The 16,589-nt window shown below is 53.6% G+C and overlaps 5 protein-coding genes across 5 annotated transcripts; 4 read left to right on the plus strand and 1 right to left on the minus strand.

Annotated features, from left to right (window-relative positions):
• The first annotated feature begins 369 nt into the window (after positions 1-369).
• MYCTH_2316070 (uncharacterized protein) lies at positions 370-1,356 on the plus strand. Its single transcript, XM_003665467.1, has 4 exons — positions 370-474; positions 532-549; positions 617-728; positions 784-1,356. The coding sequence occupies exons 1-4, from the start codon at positions 427-429 to the stop codon at positions 885-887; spliced, it is 282 nt and encodes a 93-aa protein (XP_003665515.1). The 5' UTR covers positions 370-426; the 3' UTR covers positions 888-1,356.
• Positions 1,357-3,635: 2,279 nt separating this feature from the next.
• MYCTH_112089 (glycoside hydrolase family 61 protein) lies at positions 3,636-4,855 on the plus strand. The gene is made up of 3 exons (XM_003665468.1): positions 3,636-3,741; positions 3,844-4,200; positions 4,328-4,855. The coding sequence occupies exons 1-3, from the start codon at positions 3,687-3,689 to the stop codon at positions 4,612-4,614; spliced, it is 699 nt and encodes a 232-aa protein (XP_003665516.1). The 5' UTR covers positions 3,636-3,686; the 3' UTR covers positions 4,615-4,855.
• A 1,582-nt stretch (positions 4,856-6,437) lies between these two features.
• On the plus strand, positions 6,438-8,446 carry MYCTH_2129362 (uncharacterized protein; the record flags this gene model as incomplete). Its single annotated transcript, XM_003665469.1, has 5 exons — positions 6,438-6,473; positions 6,609-7,641; positions 7,763-7,842; positions 7,954-8,120; positions 8,287-8,446. 5 exons carry the CDS (start codon positions 6,438-6,440, stop codon positions 8,444-8,446), a joined length of 1,476 nt encoding a protein of 491 aa, XP_003665517.1.
• A 4,229-nt stretch (positions 8,447-12,675) lies between these two features.
• On the plus strand, positions 12,676-13,910 carry MYCTH_33936 (carbohydrate-binding module family 1 protein; the record flags this gene model as incomplete). Its single annotated transcript, XM_003665470.2, has 3 exons — positions 12,676-12,878; positions 13,047-13,680; positions 13,836-13,910. Coding segments are annotated over 3 exons (912 nt in total), but the record flags the coding sequence as incomplete, so codon positions are not given.
• Positions 13,911-14,576: 666 nt separating this feature from the next.
• On the minus strand, positions 14,577-15,760 carry MYCTH_108493 (necrosis inducing factor; the record flags this gene model as incomplete). The annotated part of the gene is made up of 2 exons (XM_003665471.1): positions 14,954-15,760; positions 14,577-14,768 (listed from the first exon to the last, which is right to left on the minus strand). Exons 1-2 carry the CDS (start codon positions 15,683-15,685, stop codon positions 14,577-14,579), a joined length of 924 nt encoding a protein of 307 aa, XP_003665519.1. The 5' UTR covers positions 15,686-15,760.
• Between the last annotated feature and the right edge of the window lie 829 nt (positions 15,761-16,589).

The following is a 16,589-nucleotide window of genomic DNA, read 5'->3' on the forward strand; positions in this document are numbered from 1 at the left end:
CGTATGGACTTGGTATACCTATCTTTGTCTTACTTCCCTAGAAGTCAATGTTGCTGCTATACCCTTGTGCCCACTTTTGGTTGGGATATAGAGCAAGAGATAGCCTAGGCCCAAGGGCGCTGCTTGAGGATTGTTCGTTCTTTCTCTTCTCTCTCCCTCTGTGTGCAGTGCAAACCTCACAAGTAAGTTGACTGAAGTGCACCAAATACGGATAATCCGAAGTTAATCCGTAGTCGTTCTCAGGATGAGATGACTAAGCAAAAATATCCTCCCCACCTCTCGCAGGCATTGGGTTAATCCCACTTGCGACTTCCCTCGTCCAGTCTCGCGTGCCCGCAAGGCGCAGTGCTACTGACTCTGTTGTTGTGTGCGAACCATCCAAGCCTGACAATGCGACGACCGCATATGCGGGCGAAGTAGTTTGAGATGGCGCCGTGGGGCCGTGTTCTCTGGGCAATCTACTTGAGGGTTGAGGCAAGTCTTATCCGACTGTCCTTTTTTTCGGTGGCTTCTTCCGCTGACCCGTCCCAGGACCTGATCGTCGCTCAAGTACGCTCCAACCTGTGACAACACCGCGCTCGCTGCTTTTCCGCTACTGACCGCCCCAACTCGACAGCTCCTTCGAAGTCCAACATTTCATCGGGGCGTCCAACGCATCCACCGCACCGTCCAAAACCTCCGTCACGGCCGGGATCCGAGTGAGCCGTTGCGCCCGGGAGAGGCCACAGGTACGGGACAACCGGGCCAGCGTTGGCAGTCGGGATGCTGACACAACCTTCTCAGCCGAGCAGAACGAGTCCAGCAACTTTTTCAAATATTTCGTCGAGGAACTCCGAAATCAGGCCCGCGGGCAGCCGACCGACCCGCCTCCGCCGCCGAAGAAGTAAAAGCGTTCTAGGGCAACTTGGCAGGTCGATTCTACCAGGATGGGAGGTTGCAGGCTCCCCTCATAGATGCTTAATTGTCAGAACGCAGGTCATGACAAAGACGCACACAGGGCGCACCGTGTCCGTCCGAGGAGTGCAGGAGATAGTACGACCGAGCTGAGTATTCTCAGCCATGGCGCAGCCACGGTGTCCTGTGGTTTCCGGTGCCGTTGGTGGCGATGAGGGAACTGGGACGAGGAAGGCGAGCCCAAAGTGCTGCAGGCTGTCCTTGACTTGCCTGCCGGAACCAGGTCGTGGACCCTGACTCTCTTCGCTTACATCCGTAACAGCTGAGCGTAGGGTCGAACATGGAGATGGTTCTGGGTGTTTTCTTTTTCACAACACGCTGTCAACATCAGGTTAGATGGCGAAAGGACATTTTACCTGAGTGGCTCAGCTGTTTAAACTCTGACATTAGCATCTGCTAGTGTAATAGGAGCGTCATTGTTGTACATATAAAACTAAACCACTTTAGACAGAACCAGGATATTTTGACCGCCGTCTCTCCGGAATATGTTTACGTGTTCCACGCGTAGTCCCAGTTCACATGTGGCTCCCCCGCAGGCTTGGCTTTGATTCTAATGAGATCAGGGCGCAACGACTGCATCGGCACGAATGATCCTTAGGTGGTTACGCAAGCGCTATGTTCTGTATGCCTACAGACGTGCCTGTACATCTTTAGGCTGCCAGTTCTCCACCCGCATCGCTCCCAATTGCGAAGAGGGATCAACACCTCCGAGTCAGTGGTACTGAACTTGGCAACGTCTGGAGCGAGGTCGCCCGAATCTCAGCCACTGTGATCACGAGGACGAACGAGGCGTGCTCGCCAGGTTGTCCGAGGAAGTGCCCTAGGTCCACCTCATCGAAGGAAGTGACCGTTTCCGGTCTCTACGGGGAGGAAAGTGGACTTCATTCTCTAACAGGCCGCCGGGCCTGCGGGGGGAAGGGCGGAGGGGAAAATTCCCTTCCGCAGTGGGCTGCCGGCGTTTTACGTCGCGCGAGTGCTTTTTCGAGAGGGCGATTACTACATCGGTTGATGGAAACACCGAGTTGCAGCGGCACGTCCGCGCTAAAGCCACGCGAGAAGCAAGAAAGGAAGGGAGAGGGGAGAGGAGGAGAAGGAGGAAAAGGAGGAGGATCGTTGCGGAGCTCACTGTCTTCCCAAGCTCATCCTCTAATACCTGGACTTGCTGCCATCTCCTCTCCGTTGTGACGGCAATCCGTGCTGCAGATCCTCCGGTCGTGACTTCGATTCCCCCTAACGTGTCCCTCCCCCCTTTCCCCAACGTTACAAGTAGGTCTGTCCGAGTCCAATCCTGGTTACGCCATGGAAACGGCAGTGTAAAGATAGTCTGTGCTCAATAACAAAGCATATACCAACATAGTATCGAGTAGATATAGGTATTCTTCTTTGAATATGGTTCTGGGAAATGCTTGGATATCTGGGTTGGGTAGGAACACGTCCTAGGTTCTGGTCGTATGTTCCGGTGCCTATTTACGAAATACCTCAAGATGTGCTTTCTTTACCCAGGTATGGGATAAGAAAGCTTGTAACCATCCTTGATGGCGCGGAGGCGACGACGGAGCATGCCCCGGTCTCGATGATCTATGGCGTAATTAATAACCCTGGACGTCAGACTGATAGCAGGTCAACTCGGATGTTGGTGACGAATCGTCTGGAGAAATAGGATATAATTAGTAACGCTTCATGAGCTCTGGGTAATTTAACTCTAAACCTACAGAGGAGGCATTCAATCCACCCCCTTGGCCCTTCAGCTGCTTCTTTCTATATGTCCTGGAGGAGCTGTAAAGTTATTACCTAGCCTACTGATAATAGTGTTGCTCTGCTGTACTCTGCCCCAGTATCGAATTCAAATTCACTCGAAGGCCTGCTTTCTCCATGGCCATCTGGTCCTGTAAAAAAAATCTGTGAGCAGCTCTTACCATGACCGCAAAGGTTGTCTTAACGAGGCACGCCGGTGAAAAGGGTGGTGGCATTCCCAGCGTCCTCCTCCGCACAAACCGGCGAGACTCTCGGGTTGAACATGGCGTGTGACGCCCAGCCCAAGTGCCGTGGTTGCCGCCGTGCAGGTCGACTGCGACATGTCAAGGCCGCGCGTCAGCCAAGAGGGTGATGATCGACAACGGGGTATTAGCCGGAATTGGAACCATGGAAGAGCTGGTACCGAGCATCACGACCAAGACCCCGGGATGCAACGCAGGGCCTCCCGAACCGCCCATCTCATTCGCCGCTGGAGTCTTCTTTTGCAGTAAATGCCAAGATGTTTCGTCCTCGCCCAACCCCTGATTACCCGAGCGGGCAAGAGTCCGGGAGCAGAAGCCGCACGCACACGCGGCAAGGGAGCCTACCCCCGGGCATCCGCTTGGAATCCGCTACCGCCAGCAGCCCGCGGGATGAAGGCTTTGTGGAATCCACCAACAGGCTTTGGGGATCCCCTCGCTGAAACCGGGTCGCGCATGGCAAAGCCCAGCGTCCTAAGCCCACCAATTTCATCTATTTCCGGCCCGCCGAGCAGCCCTCCACCTCCACAGCAGACATTGTCCGGGTTGATGGAATGTTTAGTGGCCTGAATGCCAGGGATGGTGGATCTCTGGGCGAGTGGTGGGTAGGGCGGGAGATCAACTTCTATAATAAAGGGACCTGTCCGGACGCACCGCCCTGGAGATCTTGTGAATCTGCCGTTGATCGTTTGCCAAGCCATAGAACAGGCAAGCTTCAAAGAATTCGACACGCCCAAGATGAAGCTCACCTCGTCCCTCGCTGTCCTGGCCGCTGCCGGCGCCCAGGCTCACTGTCAGTCAACCCTCGAACCCAACAACCCCCCCCTTTTTTTTTTTCCCTACCCCCCCTCCTCCATCTCCTCAGCCTCACTTAGTAGCCGCTGACAAGGACTAGATACCTTCCCTAGGGCCGGCACTGGTGGTTCGCTCTCTGGCGAGTGGGAGGTGGTCCGCATGACCGAGAACCATTACTCGCACGGCCCGGTCACCGATGTCACCAGCCCCGAGATGACCTGCTATCAGTCCGGCGTGCAGGGTGCGCCCCAGACCGTCCAGGTCAAGGCGGGCTCCCAATTCACCTTCAGCGTGGATCCCTCCATCGGCCACCCCGGCCCTCTCCAGTTCTACATGGCTAAGGTGCCGTCGGGCCAGACGGCCGCCACCTTTGACGGCACGGGAGCCGTGTGGTTCAAGATCTACCAAGACGGCCCGAACGGCCTCGGCACCGACAGCATTACCTGGCCCAGCGCCGGTGCGTGACTTTCCTCCCCCCTCCCTTTTTTTTTTTTTTTTTTTCTTTCGGAACTCAAGAATCTTTCTCTCTCTCTCTCCCGTCTTGGCCTTGAACAAACACTAACACTCTTCCTTACTATAATTAGGCAAAACCGAGGTCTCGGTCACCATCCCCAGCTGCATCGAGGATGGCGAGTACCTGCTCCGGGTCGAGCACATCGCGCTCCACAGCGCCAGCAGCGTGGGCGGCGCCCAGTTCTACATCGCCTGCGCCCAGCTCTCCGTCACCGGCGGCTCCGGCACCCTCAACACGGGCTCGCTCGTCTCCCTGCCCGGCGCCTACAAGGCCACCGACCCGGGCATCCTCTTCCAGCTCTACTGGCCCATCCCGACCGAGTACATCAACCCCGGCCCGGCCCCCGTCTCTTGCTAAGCGGACGGCTCGCTCGGTGGGTTTCATGATGGTATCAGGTGCGGGACTCGGGGTTAAAGTGAGAGAGAGAGCAAGTCAGGTGAAGATGGCAGGGAGGGGAAAGGGGTGCAGGAGGGAAGAATGGATCGAGCCCCTGAGAGGTGGCTCACTATTATCGTTCGGTTGTATATATTGTGTCTTTGAAGGACGATGTAAATATGGGATTGAATGACATGCGACAAACTCCAGTCTATCTGCGTCGACTTTGCTTTGAAGTCTTCCATCCTGACCACCCAAGCATGGTAGGCCCTGTGTAACCTATTACCTCCTAATTAAGGCTTGTAGTCTTCTTGTCTGCAATAATACGCAGAGATCAAATCCAGGCTCGCACAAGCCATATTAGGTAATTATTCTTAGATGTCTGCCATGCTCACTCTTCATCAATCACTTTCCTCTTCGACAAATCACTCAATAATTGCCTCACTTGGTCCTTAACTCTGATTTAGCTCATTGAGGACATATATTCCTCACTCTGCGTTGTGCCCATCAAATAATTAATCATTGGAACGTATGCCTTAAAATCTGAGAGTTTGGTCGATGCTGCCATAATTAATACCATTTACCCTCTGTTCGGGGAGTTGGCGTACATGTCTGAATTCCCAAAGCCAATTCTGTAGCCTGCCTACAGAAACTCGGCAGTTCGCGAGCTGTATAATACCTTTCAGTTCCCACGATTAGGGTTACGATTTGTGTATATCGACCGGCCTCTATCAAACTTTCATCTCCTGGTATAATATAGTTGGGGCTCATCGCCAACTCGATCCTAAAGAGACCCAACCAACAACGTCACACACAGGAATTCCACGGCGTCTGACCGAGCATCACCATGGCAGCTGTATGTGTCTATTGTCATACCTGCAGCGTCGACCTGAATGGAATGTTGTCCTCTTCTGTTGTGTGACCTTCGGTTAGCTCGGTGAAGCAAGAAGCTTCCGACGTCCTCGGTTTCGCTTCTTGAGCACCACTAGAAGAGGCCTGAGGGTTGCATTGCCGTTCTCCATCACGGGATGCGGAGCCATATGGTACATACAACTACCGTTGTGGGGATCTTCCTTGCCAGACGGCTGTTGAATTTAGCGTAGTGTATTGTTGTAGAGCACTCTCATAGGGACAAGAACGCTATACTATTAATTGTCGTCACCTGTTCGAATGGAGGATATCTAATAGCTATAATTAATTATTTGGACTTGTGGCCGCCGACCGGGTTGTTGAAATGCCGCTGTCAAAACAAAGTGAAGAAACCCCTTGGAAACTAGGAAACTACGGGGCCGAAAAGGCCCCGGACCGGTTAGTTATTCATCCGATGCGTAGCAACCGTATCCGGGATCAACCGGTGCCGGACAGTATCCAGGATCAAGGGGTGCCGAACAATGACCGACTTGTGGGCTCTGGAAACGCGGTCCGCATTGGCACGCGGGGGTGGCGTTTCACAACAACACCGTCGATATGAAAAAGGGCGGCACTTCTGCACTTCACGATCGGAATCGGCTGGGATAGGTGGCTCTCTAATACACCGTGAACTTCCTGATGGGGCGTGGGACCGCACACTGCATTATCCGAGTTGGAGCTTGTTGATAGGGCCCTAGACTACTATCTGCAATGATGGGGTATGTACACAGCAGATTTGCTCGCATTTAGTTACTCGGACTAGGTATCTACCTGCTGTGTAGGTGAATATATAAGGTAGGATACCTACCTACCTACCTACCTCCCTACCTACCTCGGTATCTTGCTCTTTTGGATTCGTTTCTCTTCTTGGCAAGTACGCTGCCTCAACCGCCACAATGTTCGTCATGTTCTTGAGTTCCTTGCCGTCTGTGGTAGGGCCTGGAGCGGCACTTGTAGGAGTAAGTTGTCCGTGTCCTGGGACTGGTGATAATGATTTCAATGATTAATTACCTACGTACCCGCCTTACGTAGATGGTAGCCACCTCCTCCTAACGACGGCTGTGCAGGTGCTGCTGTTCTTCGTCGCCGCGAGGAGCGTGTACTATGCCTTCTTCCACCCCCTTGCCAAAGTGCCCGGACCCAAGCTCTACGCGTTCTGGGACCTGGCTTTCCTGTACCACCTCGTGCGCGGCGAGTGGCCGCACAAGCTGAAGCAGCTGCACGACGAGTATGGGCCGGTGGTGCGGTACACGTCCAAGCACGTCTCCTTCATCAGCCCCGGCGCGTGGAAGATCATATACGGCCACCGGATGGCCGGCCAGGAGACCTTCCAGAAGGACCGCCTTTCTTACCGGCCGACCATGTCCGGATACCCGAACATCTTGATCGCCAACGATAGCGACCACCGGCGGCATCGGCGCCTGCTCTCACACGCCTTCTCCGAGAAGGCCCTGCGCGGCCAGGAAGACATCATGATGCGCTACGTCGACCTCCTGATGGCCAGGCTCGCCGAGAAGGCCCGCGCCGGCGAGGTGGTCGACATGGTCCGGTGGTTCAACTTCACCACCTTCGACCTGATCGGCGACCTCGCCTTCGGCCAGCCGTTCGGCTGCCTCAGCAGCGGCGAGTACCACGCGTGGGTGGCCATGATCTTCAAAACCGTCAAACTGGGCGCCTTCCTCGAGGTCATCCGACGACATCCGGTCCTGGGCATCCTCAAGTCACTCCTGGTCCCGACGGAGTTGACGCGCAGCCACGCGGAGCACTGGGCGCTGAGCGAGCAGACGGCCAAGCGGCGGCTGGCCGGCGCCGATATGAGACGCGAGGACTTCGTGTCGCATATCCTGCGGCACAACGACGAGAAGGGCATGAGCGAGGGCGAGATAATCGAGAACGCCAACCTGCTCATCGTCGCCGGGAGCGAGACGACGGCGACGCAGCTGAGCGGCACCACCTTTTACCTTCTCACCAACCGGGACAAGTACGACAAGGTAGTGAGCGAGATCCGCGGCTCCTTCGAGCGCGAGGACGACATCACGCTGCTGTCTGTCAACGAGCTCGAGTACATGAACGCCGTGCTCAAAGAAGGGTTCCGCGTTTGTAAGGATACCTACCTATTACCTCTAACAAAGGATAATTATGATTATTAGTCACCTACAGCCCATTAACAACGCTACGGCATGATCTCTTGCTGACAATGTTCGCCGCCCCGAACAACTAGACCCCCCTGCTCCCCTGGCGTTGCCGCGCAGCACGCCGCCCGAGGGCGAGTACATTGAAGGATACTGGATCCCCGGAAATGTGAGCAGCTTCCACCCCTCCTCCCAAGGGAAGGAGGAAAAGAATCCTCTGGCGCCGCTTTCTTTCTCTTCAGCCAGCTGACAAGCATATGCGGCACACAAATACACGCAGACAACCGTGTCAATCCCCCATTTGGCAGCGTATCATAGCGAGACCAACTTCCGCAACGCAGACAAGTTTGTCCCGGAGCGCTGGCTCGGCGACCCCGAGTACGCCCACGACGCTCGCGGCGTTCTGCAGCCCTTCTCAGTCGGGCCGCGGAACTGCATCGGCATGAAGTACGTGGCCCCTATTGATCCATTTCTTGCATTTCTTGCGTCTCTCTCATCTGTAACTTTTTTCTGTCTCTCCCCTTCCCTCGCCCCTGGAACGTGATGTGATCTCAAAGATTGCTGCTTAATTAATACTGACTGGGACGGGGTGTGATGCACTCCATATTAACAGTCTTGCCTACGCCGAGATGCGCCTCATCCTGGCGCGGCTGCTCTGGAACTTTGACCTAGAGCTCATGCCCGAGAGCAGGAGCTGGAACGAGCAGAAGATCTATTCGCTCTGGGACAAGGGCGCCATTAACGTGAAGCTCACTCCTGTGCCGAGGGAGTAATTAATTTAAGCAAGGGTCATCATGGATTTGATTACTCCGTATCTAGGGTAACTAGGTAAGGTGCCTACGCAGCATGGCACATTTTTCGTGTTCGCTCCTCACCTAATTAGTATGCTTGTGACGGGTTCGTGAGGCGCACAAAGAGTCGTTGGATGAGGCGCCTGCATTGGACCTAGAGAAGATTTGAGAATTGGCTCTGCTAGGTGCTTCGGTGAAGACCCTATGGCTCGCTTCAATCATAATTAGGTACCTAGGAACCTTAAGTTTGATGTTGTGGTTGGGGGTTACTTGTTCTAGGTAGTTAATCAATCCTTGTTGTCCCGTGGATGATGGCCGTCGTCTTCTCCATCGAGGGGTCAGCCCTAGGCACAATATGTGATTATAATTACTTAAGGGACAAAATACAGCCACGCATCATACTGCTTTGGCTCACCTTACCTAGAAAGAACTTTTTGACCTGGCGTATAGCATCACATGACCCTGAAAATCACGTACTTGTAAAGAGTTGACGTAGAATTCAAAGGCACAACCTTGTCATCCAAAACCCTCAAGAAGCCATCCTCAGCATGCAAGCGAACATAGGTACTGCCATCACAAGACAATCCACACCGAATATAAGCCCTGACCTGGCACAGAGTTGCCGACTGAGATACCTAAGCTGCTATCTATATATACCGCCTTCCTATCTTCCTGGGGAATATGCTGAACGCAGTTGCGAGCTCGAATAGGCGTCTGGGAGGCGTTGAGAGTAGTGGCAAGGAAGGAACAGAAAGAGTGCCTTGTTGAACTATCTACAAAGGAGAGAAAGAGCGATATAAATAGACAAAAGAAAATGTCGGAACCCAAAACGGAGAACGGGCTCCCGTTAGGGAACCATAATCGGTCCTCAGAAAACGTCTTCAACACGTGACCTAAGTTCTGCTGAGTCAGCAATTTGGACCCGAAGAAAACAGTTAACGACCAGGTCCGCATTCACGTTTTCGCCCTCCTGGCAAGAATGACAGCTTCTGGTCTTCGTTGTTGTTCAAAGGGTGCGGTTTCTTGTGTTGGCAACACGAATGCTCCCTCACTAAGCGCGCAACAAAATTGTCCTCTCCCCGCGAGAAACCCAGCATGAAAGAAAGGGCGACAACTGCCGACAGCGCGTTCTCCATCGGCCCATCATGATCCATTCTGGTTCTGTAGGACCCCTGCTCTCTACTTGTCCGACACTGATCCGCTACCGCTACACAACGAGCAGGTCACTCGCGACTTAAACGGCAGCTATAGCAAGCGCCTGTCTTATTAATGGGCGAGGAACTAGACCCGCCACAGCTTCCGTATGTCGTCTTCCCGGTGCTACTCCACGACGAGCACTTCGCCATGGTGTCTCAATGTTCAGGGGAGCCGAAGTTGTGATTGCTGTCATAGTACCGTCAGTAGCTGTTGTCTAGCCGTTAAAGAGGGGAGGAGAAAAGGATGCCGCACCTTAGGTACAACAGCAAGGTCAAGAGATTCTCTGCAGGCTTCGACCGAGTTAAAGAGCTATCAGGTCTTCATGCGCGGGCTTGGCGTTGGAGGGGGGAGTACGGATGAGTGGACTGGCTTAGAGTCGGGACAGTATGCTGGAGATGTAGGACCTAATCTCCAAGGACAGCGTACCGGCAGGTTGCTATTGCCGGTTTCGATAAGGGTGATGGTGTCGCTTGCAGCGAGTTTGCCGGCAGCACCGCTCCTTCCTTCCTCGCGACGATCCTCCACTTGTTCGAGTAAGTCGGACCCTATTTAGTAAGTGAATTAGTATAGATGGACGCTAACGATATCGAAGACTTGTTGAGATACATTTAATCTTCTTGTTGGACGCTCTATTTATGGCTGTTTGGCCGGCAAGGTCCTCACATTTGATAGTCTTGTTGAACTTTGTATTTTCGGCTGTTTCGTCGGCGAGCTTCTTGTCCTCCCAGTATTGCCTGATGCGCGCTTGTCAGATTTCTTCTGTCATACCAGGGGGGTACGGAACTGCGATCGATCCATCCGGGAGACGGTAGGGCCGGTATTTGTTGGCTTGGTCGCTAGCGGTAGTATCCATGGCGAAAAAAAAAAAAAAAGAGTTATTTTAGAAGGCGACTTGCACAGAGATGCCAATACAGTAGTGAATTGTAATCGCGGTTGGTTGGGAAAGGATAGTTTGAGAAAGAGTGGGGGAAGAGGGTCACTTGATCCTTAAGAACAGGCGAGGCGGCTTACATCATCAATGTCACACCTAGCCACCTGCTTTGCCACAACCGTATTTAGAGTAATTAAAACTACTAGTTCTTAATAGATTTATTAGAATCTTAATAGTTTTAATAGTTTCCTTAGTAGAAATACTAGGTTCCTTGATAGATTTAATGGTTCTAATAATTTCCTTAATAGAAGGAAGGAAATCTTAATAGAATCTTGACTTAGTTATCACTCTTATAGGTAGAAATGACTAGGACCTTTAGAATCTAGTTGCCAAAGGCCGAAGTCTATAGATTTAAGTGATTAGTAGAGATTCTAAAGAGTAGATAATAGAAAGAAGATCGATTTAGCAATAGATTTACTAATTCTATAGCTACAAATCCTATAGCCATTTAATAGTTAGGTTTACTAGTTTAATAGCTCTAAATCTAGCTAGTAATTAAACTACTAGTGGTTTTTAGGTTTAGGTTAGAGATAGCTATAGTCTAGTAGATTTAAGTAACTATAGGAGTCTCTAGAGCGAAATAGGTTATCATTATTAAGGTAGCTACAGTTGAAAAGAAGAAAAAGCCAACTATAGGAGCCTCTAATAGAGGGCTTATAACCTCTTGTAGTAGCTATGCGGATAGAACTGACGATCTTCGTATCTCTGCTACTCTGGTGGTTGGCGATGGTTCTGGAGGAAGAAAGACGGAGGCGTCCAGAGCCAGCCTGCAGGAAGATGTGGGTGGCTGCAATCCTTGGTAGGGCTGGAACCCTGGTGGGCCCAGTCCACCATACCCTCTCTTTGGGGAAGCAAGGCACAGACGTGAAGGAAACAGCAGGAGACACCAAATCTCAGCACTTTGGAAAACGGAGTGGGTTCGATGATGGCGGCCACAATGACGAGGCTCGCAGCATGGGTATGGGACACGCAAATCGCAGAGTTCTAATTAATTAGTTTGTTCGCTCGGGTAAGGTCTGCTGAGCCGCACTCGTAGCCATCTCCCCCCCACCTTAATAGATAACAGAAACTAGACACGGTCGTTTGTAAAACAAGAGTTCAACCTCGTCATACGCTGCTTTCCTGACATGGACGTCTGCTAGGTGTTAATTTTTCTGGGCTCACCGCGCATTGCAGAAAACCTTAGCTCTGAACTTACACCTACCACGCACCTACGTAGTTAGGAGTTTCGGCAACGGCAGATGGGTCGGGAGAATGGCGGCTTGTCAACACTCCCTCTACACCACCAAGGACACCCAAAATTAAATTAGCTGCGGAATTTTCAGCCGCTGCAGCCGATATCATGCAATCGAATACGACCCTTGCCAGCCGCATGCCGCCTGTCGTCCTGGATCTTGTTGGCGGAGGCTGCCGAAGAAACGTCATAGGGGGACATGGCGCCGTGACGAGTGGGAATGGAGACGCTTTAACAAGCAACGCTCCTGACCCGGTACCTGGAATTGAAGTGGGGTCTGGCGCAGCTCAACCGACCTGGCTAAGCTCTTTGACAGGGTAAATAAAGGGCCCGCTGGGCCCCTGCTCACGGTCCGACGCGCCCGGTTCTTGCCTATTGGGGCAGCAAACCTTGGGGCAGCATCCGCCCCGAACTTCCGCATCGAGCTATCACGGAGGCGGGCCCGGCTCACAGGCTCAACAGACGGAGACGGCCCGCCCGATCCGTGAAAAGCTTAGCCCCCGCGACAGCGGAGCTTAACTTGGCGTAATTAAGGCATGTATGTATGTATGTACAGTACTGTGTGTGTTCCGTACCTTTATTTAAAGCCAGTCAGTCGTCTTGGCCCCCCAAAACTGATCGACACACCTACCTGGCTGCTCTTCCTTGCACAAAGCGATCGGCCGCAAGTCTTGAAATAATACTAGTAGTGGAGTTACCGAATTCGGTAATTAGTATACATCCACCACAATACACTACCACACCAGGCCTGCAGCCACCCATCGCTAGCCATCCGCAGCCATGCTTCGCAAAACCGCCCTCCTCGCCGTCGCCGCCCTCCCGGCCTTGTCGGCGGCCCAGATCTCCAACGACTTTGAGAGCGGGTGGGACCAGACGGCATGGCCCATCTACGCCCCAGACTGCAACCAAGGCGGCAAGGTGTCCCTTGATACTTCGACTGCCCACAGTGGCAGCAACTCCATCAGGGTCGACGGTGCTGGTGGTTATTGCGGCCACATCTTCTTTGGAACGAACAAGGTGCCTAGCGGCGATCTCTACGTGAGGGTCTATCTGTAAGTGTGCAACAAACAAACCAAAACAACTAATACGAATTACTTGGAAATGATATAGAGGGAAGAAGAGAAGATGGAAGGAAGAAGAGGAAGAGGAAGAAGAAGAAGAAGAAGAAATGGATGAAGAAAAAGGAGCAGGTCTAACACGTACTTCTCTTCTGTTTACAGCAAAGCGTCCAAGGCCCTCACCGCCTCCCATGTCACCTTCATCACCATGCCGGACCCTGCCCAGGGAACCAACAAGCACCTTCGGATCGGCGGCCAGAGCGAGATCCTCATGTACAACCGCGAGTCCGACGACGCCACCCTGCCCGAGCTCTCTCCGCAAGGTATCGCCACCTCAACCTCCCTGCCCACCAACAGCTGGCAGTGCTTCGAATACCACGTCGGCACCGACGGCACCATCGAGACCTGGCTCAACGACAAGGCCGTTGCCGGCCTGACCTTCGGCCCGGGCATCTCCAACCCCAACGCGGGCGCCTGGTCGCGCAGCTCCATCATCCCCAAGCCCTCGGGCGTCTACTTCGGCTGGGAGTCGTACGGCGGCGACACAAACACCTTCTGGTACGACGACATCGTCATCAGCTCCTCCCGCGTCGGCTGCTCCGGCAGCGGCACTCCTCCTCCTTCCTCCTCCTCCTCCTCCTCCCCTACCGGCCCCGCCCCCTCCACCACTCTCGTCACCTCCACCACATCCCGCGGCTCGACCAGCACCACCACCACCACCAGCTCGGCCCCCGCCACCTCCACCACCAGCAGCGGCTGCACCGTGCCGCAGTGGGGCCAGTGCGGCGGTATTAACGTGAGTTCTCCTGCTTCCCCCCTGTTTGATATTGTCTTTTTTTTTTCCCTTCCCATCTCTGTTCCAATTCGTCGTCAGCTGCCCCAGTTTGAATGCGCGTGAACATGCCTTGCTGACTGACCAACTAAAAATTACCTTGCAATCTTATTTTGCAGTACACGGGATGCACGACATGCGCGGCCCCGTACACCTGCAAGTTCAGCAATGACTACTACTCGCAGTGCCTCTAGAGGGGCCCGGCGAGCGGGCACTCACTCGACTCTAGTGAGAATAATAATTACGCCCCTGACTGCAGAACGTTAATTATGCTTCTTGTCCATACTTTGACGTGAGCTTGGTGATATGGCCCCAAAGCACGCGGTTTGTAGATATTGCAATAGAATGCCAAAGATAGATGTGCTTTCAGTGAACAGTTCCTTACCATGACTGTCCTAGTCGTATTGTTTTGGTAGCAGGCCAGCCACCGAAGCCACAACAGTCTTAGAGGGTAATTACATACGTTGTTGGTGTAATTACTGTGCCTAGCGAGTCGGGGTCATGGCACAAGCTCTCGGGTGGGCAGATTTCAAGTCCAGGCTGAGATCGCAACATTGCTACATTACCAAATCAGAATAATGTAGAAGGAATAGGATGGCTTGAGAGTTTCACAATGAACACGCAAGGATCATAATTATAATTTTCGTTAATTCTTTGATTCAAATTGCCAGGTGCCGCGCATCACCTACTTATCTTTCTCTCATGTGAAGTCTAAACACAAACAAGGTTTATCTTCTAAGGCATCTAAGGTATCCAAAAAGGAATGGAAATAGAAAACAAATAAAATGAAAACAAGCTGCTCTATAATCATCAAACACGGGGAACATAAACGCATCCAAAATATCATCCCTCCGTCACACTCAGGGCGTCCCCGGAGATCCCTCATCCAGGTTCACGTCAAAGGTGATGCCCGCTGGCTTCGCCCTTCCGATAGCACCGGGGAACGTCGAATCCTTGAAGTCGATCGTCGCCTTGCCGAAATCGTAGGCGAACAGCTTGTCCCTTATCTCGGTCGAGGGGAAGCCATTGTACGAGACCAAGTCGCCACGGAACTAATTACAGCGGGTAAGAAAAGAAGAGTCAGCCATGATTATCTCCTTTTTGCGGGGTAATTAACTTGCAGCAGGGCTCAGGAGCAGCGGGTTTTTGGCGAATTGGATTCGCTGCTTGATTTAAAAACAAGCAGACCAGAGAGAGAGAGGGGGAGAGAGAGAGAGAGAGAGAGAGAAATACTGACCCATATCCCCTTGTGATTCTCGATGTTGTCGTCCGCCTCGTTCGCGAACCGGAAGCAGTGCGTGCTGGCGCCGTCCTTGTGGTAGACCATCTTGGGGTGGTCGCCGTCCCAGCGGACGTCGGCGGCCGGGCGGACCTCGTAGTTGCCGTGCTGGGAGGCGGCGACGTACTCGGCGCGGCCGGTGGCGTCGCTGACCCAGACGGCGATGTGCTCCCAGTCGTGGCGGTGGCCGCCGCCGAAGAAGTAGGCCACCGGCACGTCCTTCTCGAAGTAGTAGCCGTACAGGTACACGCACCAGCCGCTGTTGCACCGCTGCCGCGCGTACACGTTGTTGTTGTCCAGGTCCGACTCGTCCCGGCAGTCGCTCGACAGGCCCACCCACTCGTACGGCAGGCCCTCCGCCACGTTGCCCTCGGCGTCGATCGCCGGCACGTTGTAGCACCCGTCCGTGTCGAAGTCGAGCGACGGCTGCCACCGGAGGTCGTTGGCCGTCGCCCGCTGCGGCAGCGCCTTGGGCGGCGACGGCGCCGCCGCCGCCGAGAAGGTCGGCGCCCCTGCCGGCGGCCCGGTAAGATTCCCCCCCGAGGACGGCCCTGTCGAGTTCCGAAAGGACGGCGCTGTCGAGTTTCTGAAGGACGGCGCTGTCGAGTTCCTGAAGGACGGCGCGCGAGGGGCAGCCGTCGCTACGGCTGCTGTTAGAAGCAGCAGGGCGGAGGTGTTGAGGCGCGCCATGGAGAAAAGGGGGAAAAGAAGAAAAGGAGATATACGATGCGATCAACGGTCGCGCGTCTCGTCCAAGCTAGCTAGTCTCGAACTTCCCTCCCCCCAAGGCACTGATTAAGTGGTCAAGACTTGGAGCCCTGATATAATTATATATATATATATATATATATATTTGGAACATTCTTGGAATGGCAGCGCCCGCCTACTTGTAGCGGCCAAAGGATTTTTCTTGTCCGAGTGACCCCCCCCCCCCCTTTTTCCCCTCTTCCTCGCTGGTCTCCGACGTCACATGGGTACCTCCATAATCTCCCCATCCTAGTACTTTAGAGATACCGACGGCATGCTACGCCCGTCGATGGCTAGCAACAAGCCGCGGTCGGAGAATGTGCAAAGACGGCCACTTTTCATTCGCCCTGTGAACAGACGGTCATTCGGAAAACGGGAAGGTGGTTCTTGGTTCATGCACAACCTCCGCAGACGGGCCGCATGGACTGATGCCTGTGCCGATCGCCAGGCCAGTCAGCGTCCAGGATCGGACTTTTGAGTTGCATTTAGGTTGTCGTCTTCGGCCAATGGTGAGACGCGCACCGTAAATGTGAGTGATTCTCTGCCAAGCCGTGCCCCTGACCCCTTGGCATGGCCCCCCCCACCAATTTTTCAGCAAAGTGCCGGTCGTGATGCTCGTCTGCGCGGCCCTATTGGATCGGCCACCTTCCAACTCGAGGAATGCTGCCGCCACATGGCCAGGCATACATGATCCTGACTGACACTCCGTCGACGTAAATTCGAACCTGCCATTCGGGGATGTACCGCCTGTTCATTTCTTTGCGGCTGAACGCACACCAAGTTGGGTCTCCTAAAGGCTAAACGTAATAACTATCGATTACCTTACATAGTAGTTACGTAGGTAGGT

The sequence above is a fragment of the Thermothelomyces thermophilus genome, chromosome 5 (assembly GCF_000226095.1).
Source record: "Thermothelomyces thermophilus ATCC 42464 chromosome 5, complete sequence".
NCBI classification, from domain to species: Eukaryota; Fungi; Ascomycota; class Sordariomycetes; order Sordariales; family Chaetomiaceae; genus Thermothelomyces; species Thermothelomyces thermophilus.

Bases quoted from the DNA above. Each gene is read 5' to 3' on its own strand.
- MYCTH_2316070 (XM_003665467.1), top strand. From the start codon at position 427: ATGGCGCCGTGGGGCCGTGTTCTCTGGGCAATCTACTTGAGGGTTGAG. The intron at 729-783 runs GTACGGGACAAC...CAACCTTCTCAG, and splicing joins GCGCCCGGGAGAGGCCACAG to CCGAGCAGAACGAGTCCAGC.
- MYCTH_112089 (XM_003665468.1), top strand. From the start codon at position 3,687: ATGAAGCTCACCTCGTCCCTCGCTGTCCTGGCCGCTGCCGGCGCCCAG. The intron at 3,742-3,843 runs GTCAGTCAACCC...GACAAGGACTAG, and splicing joins TGCCGGCGCCCAGGCTCACT to ATACCTTCCCTAGGGCCGGC. The intron at 4,201-4,327 runs GTGCGTGACTTT...TACTATAATTAG, and splicing joins CATTACCTGGCCCAGCGCCG to GCAAAACCGAGGTCTCGGTC.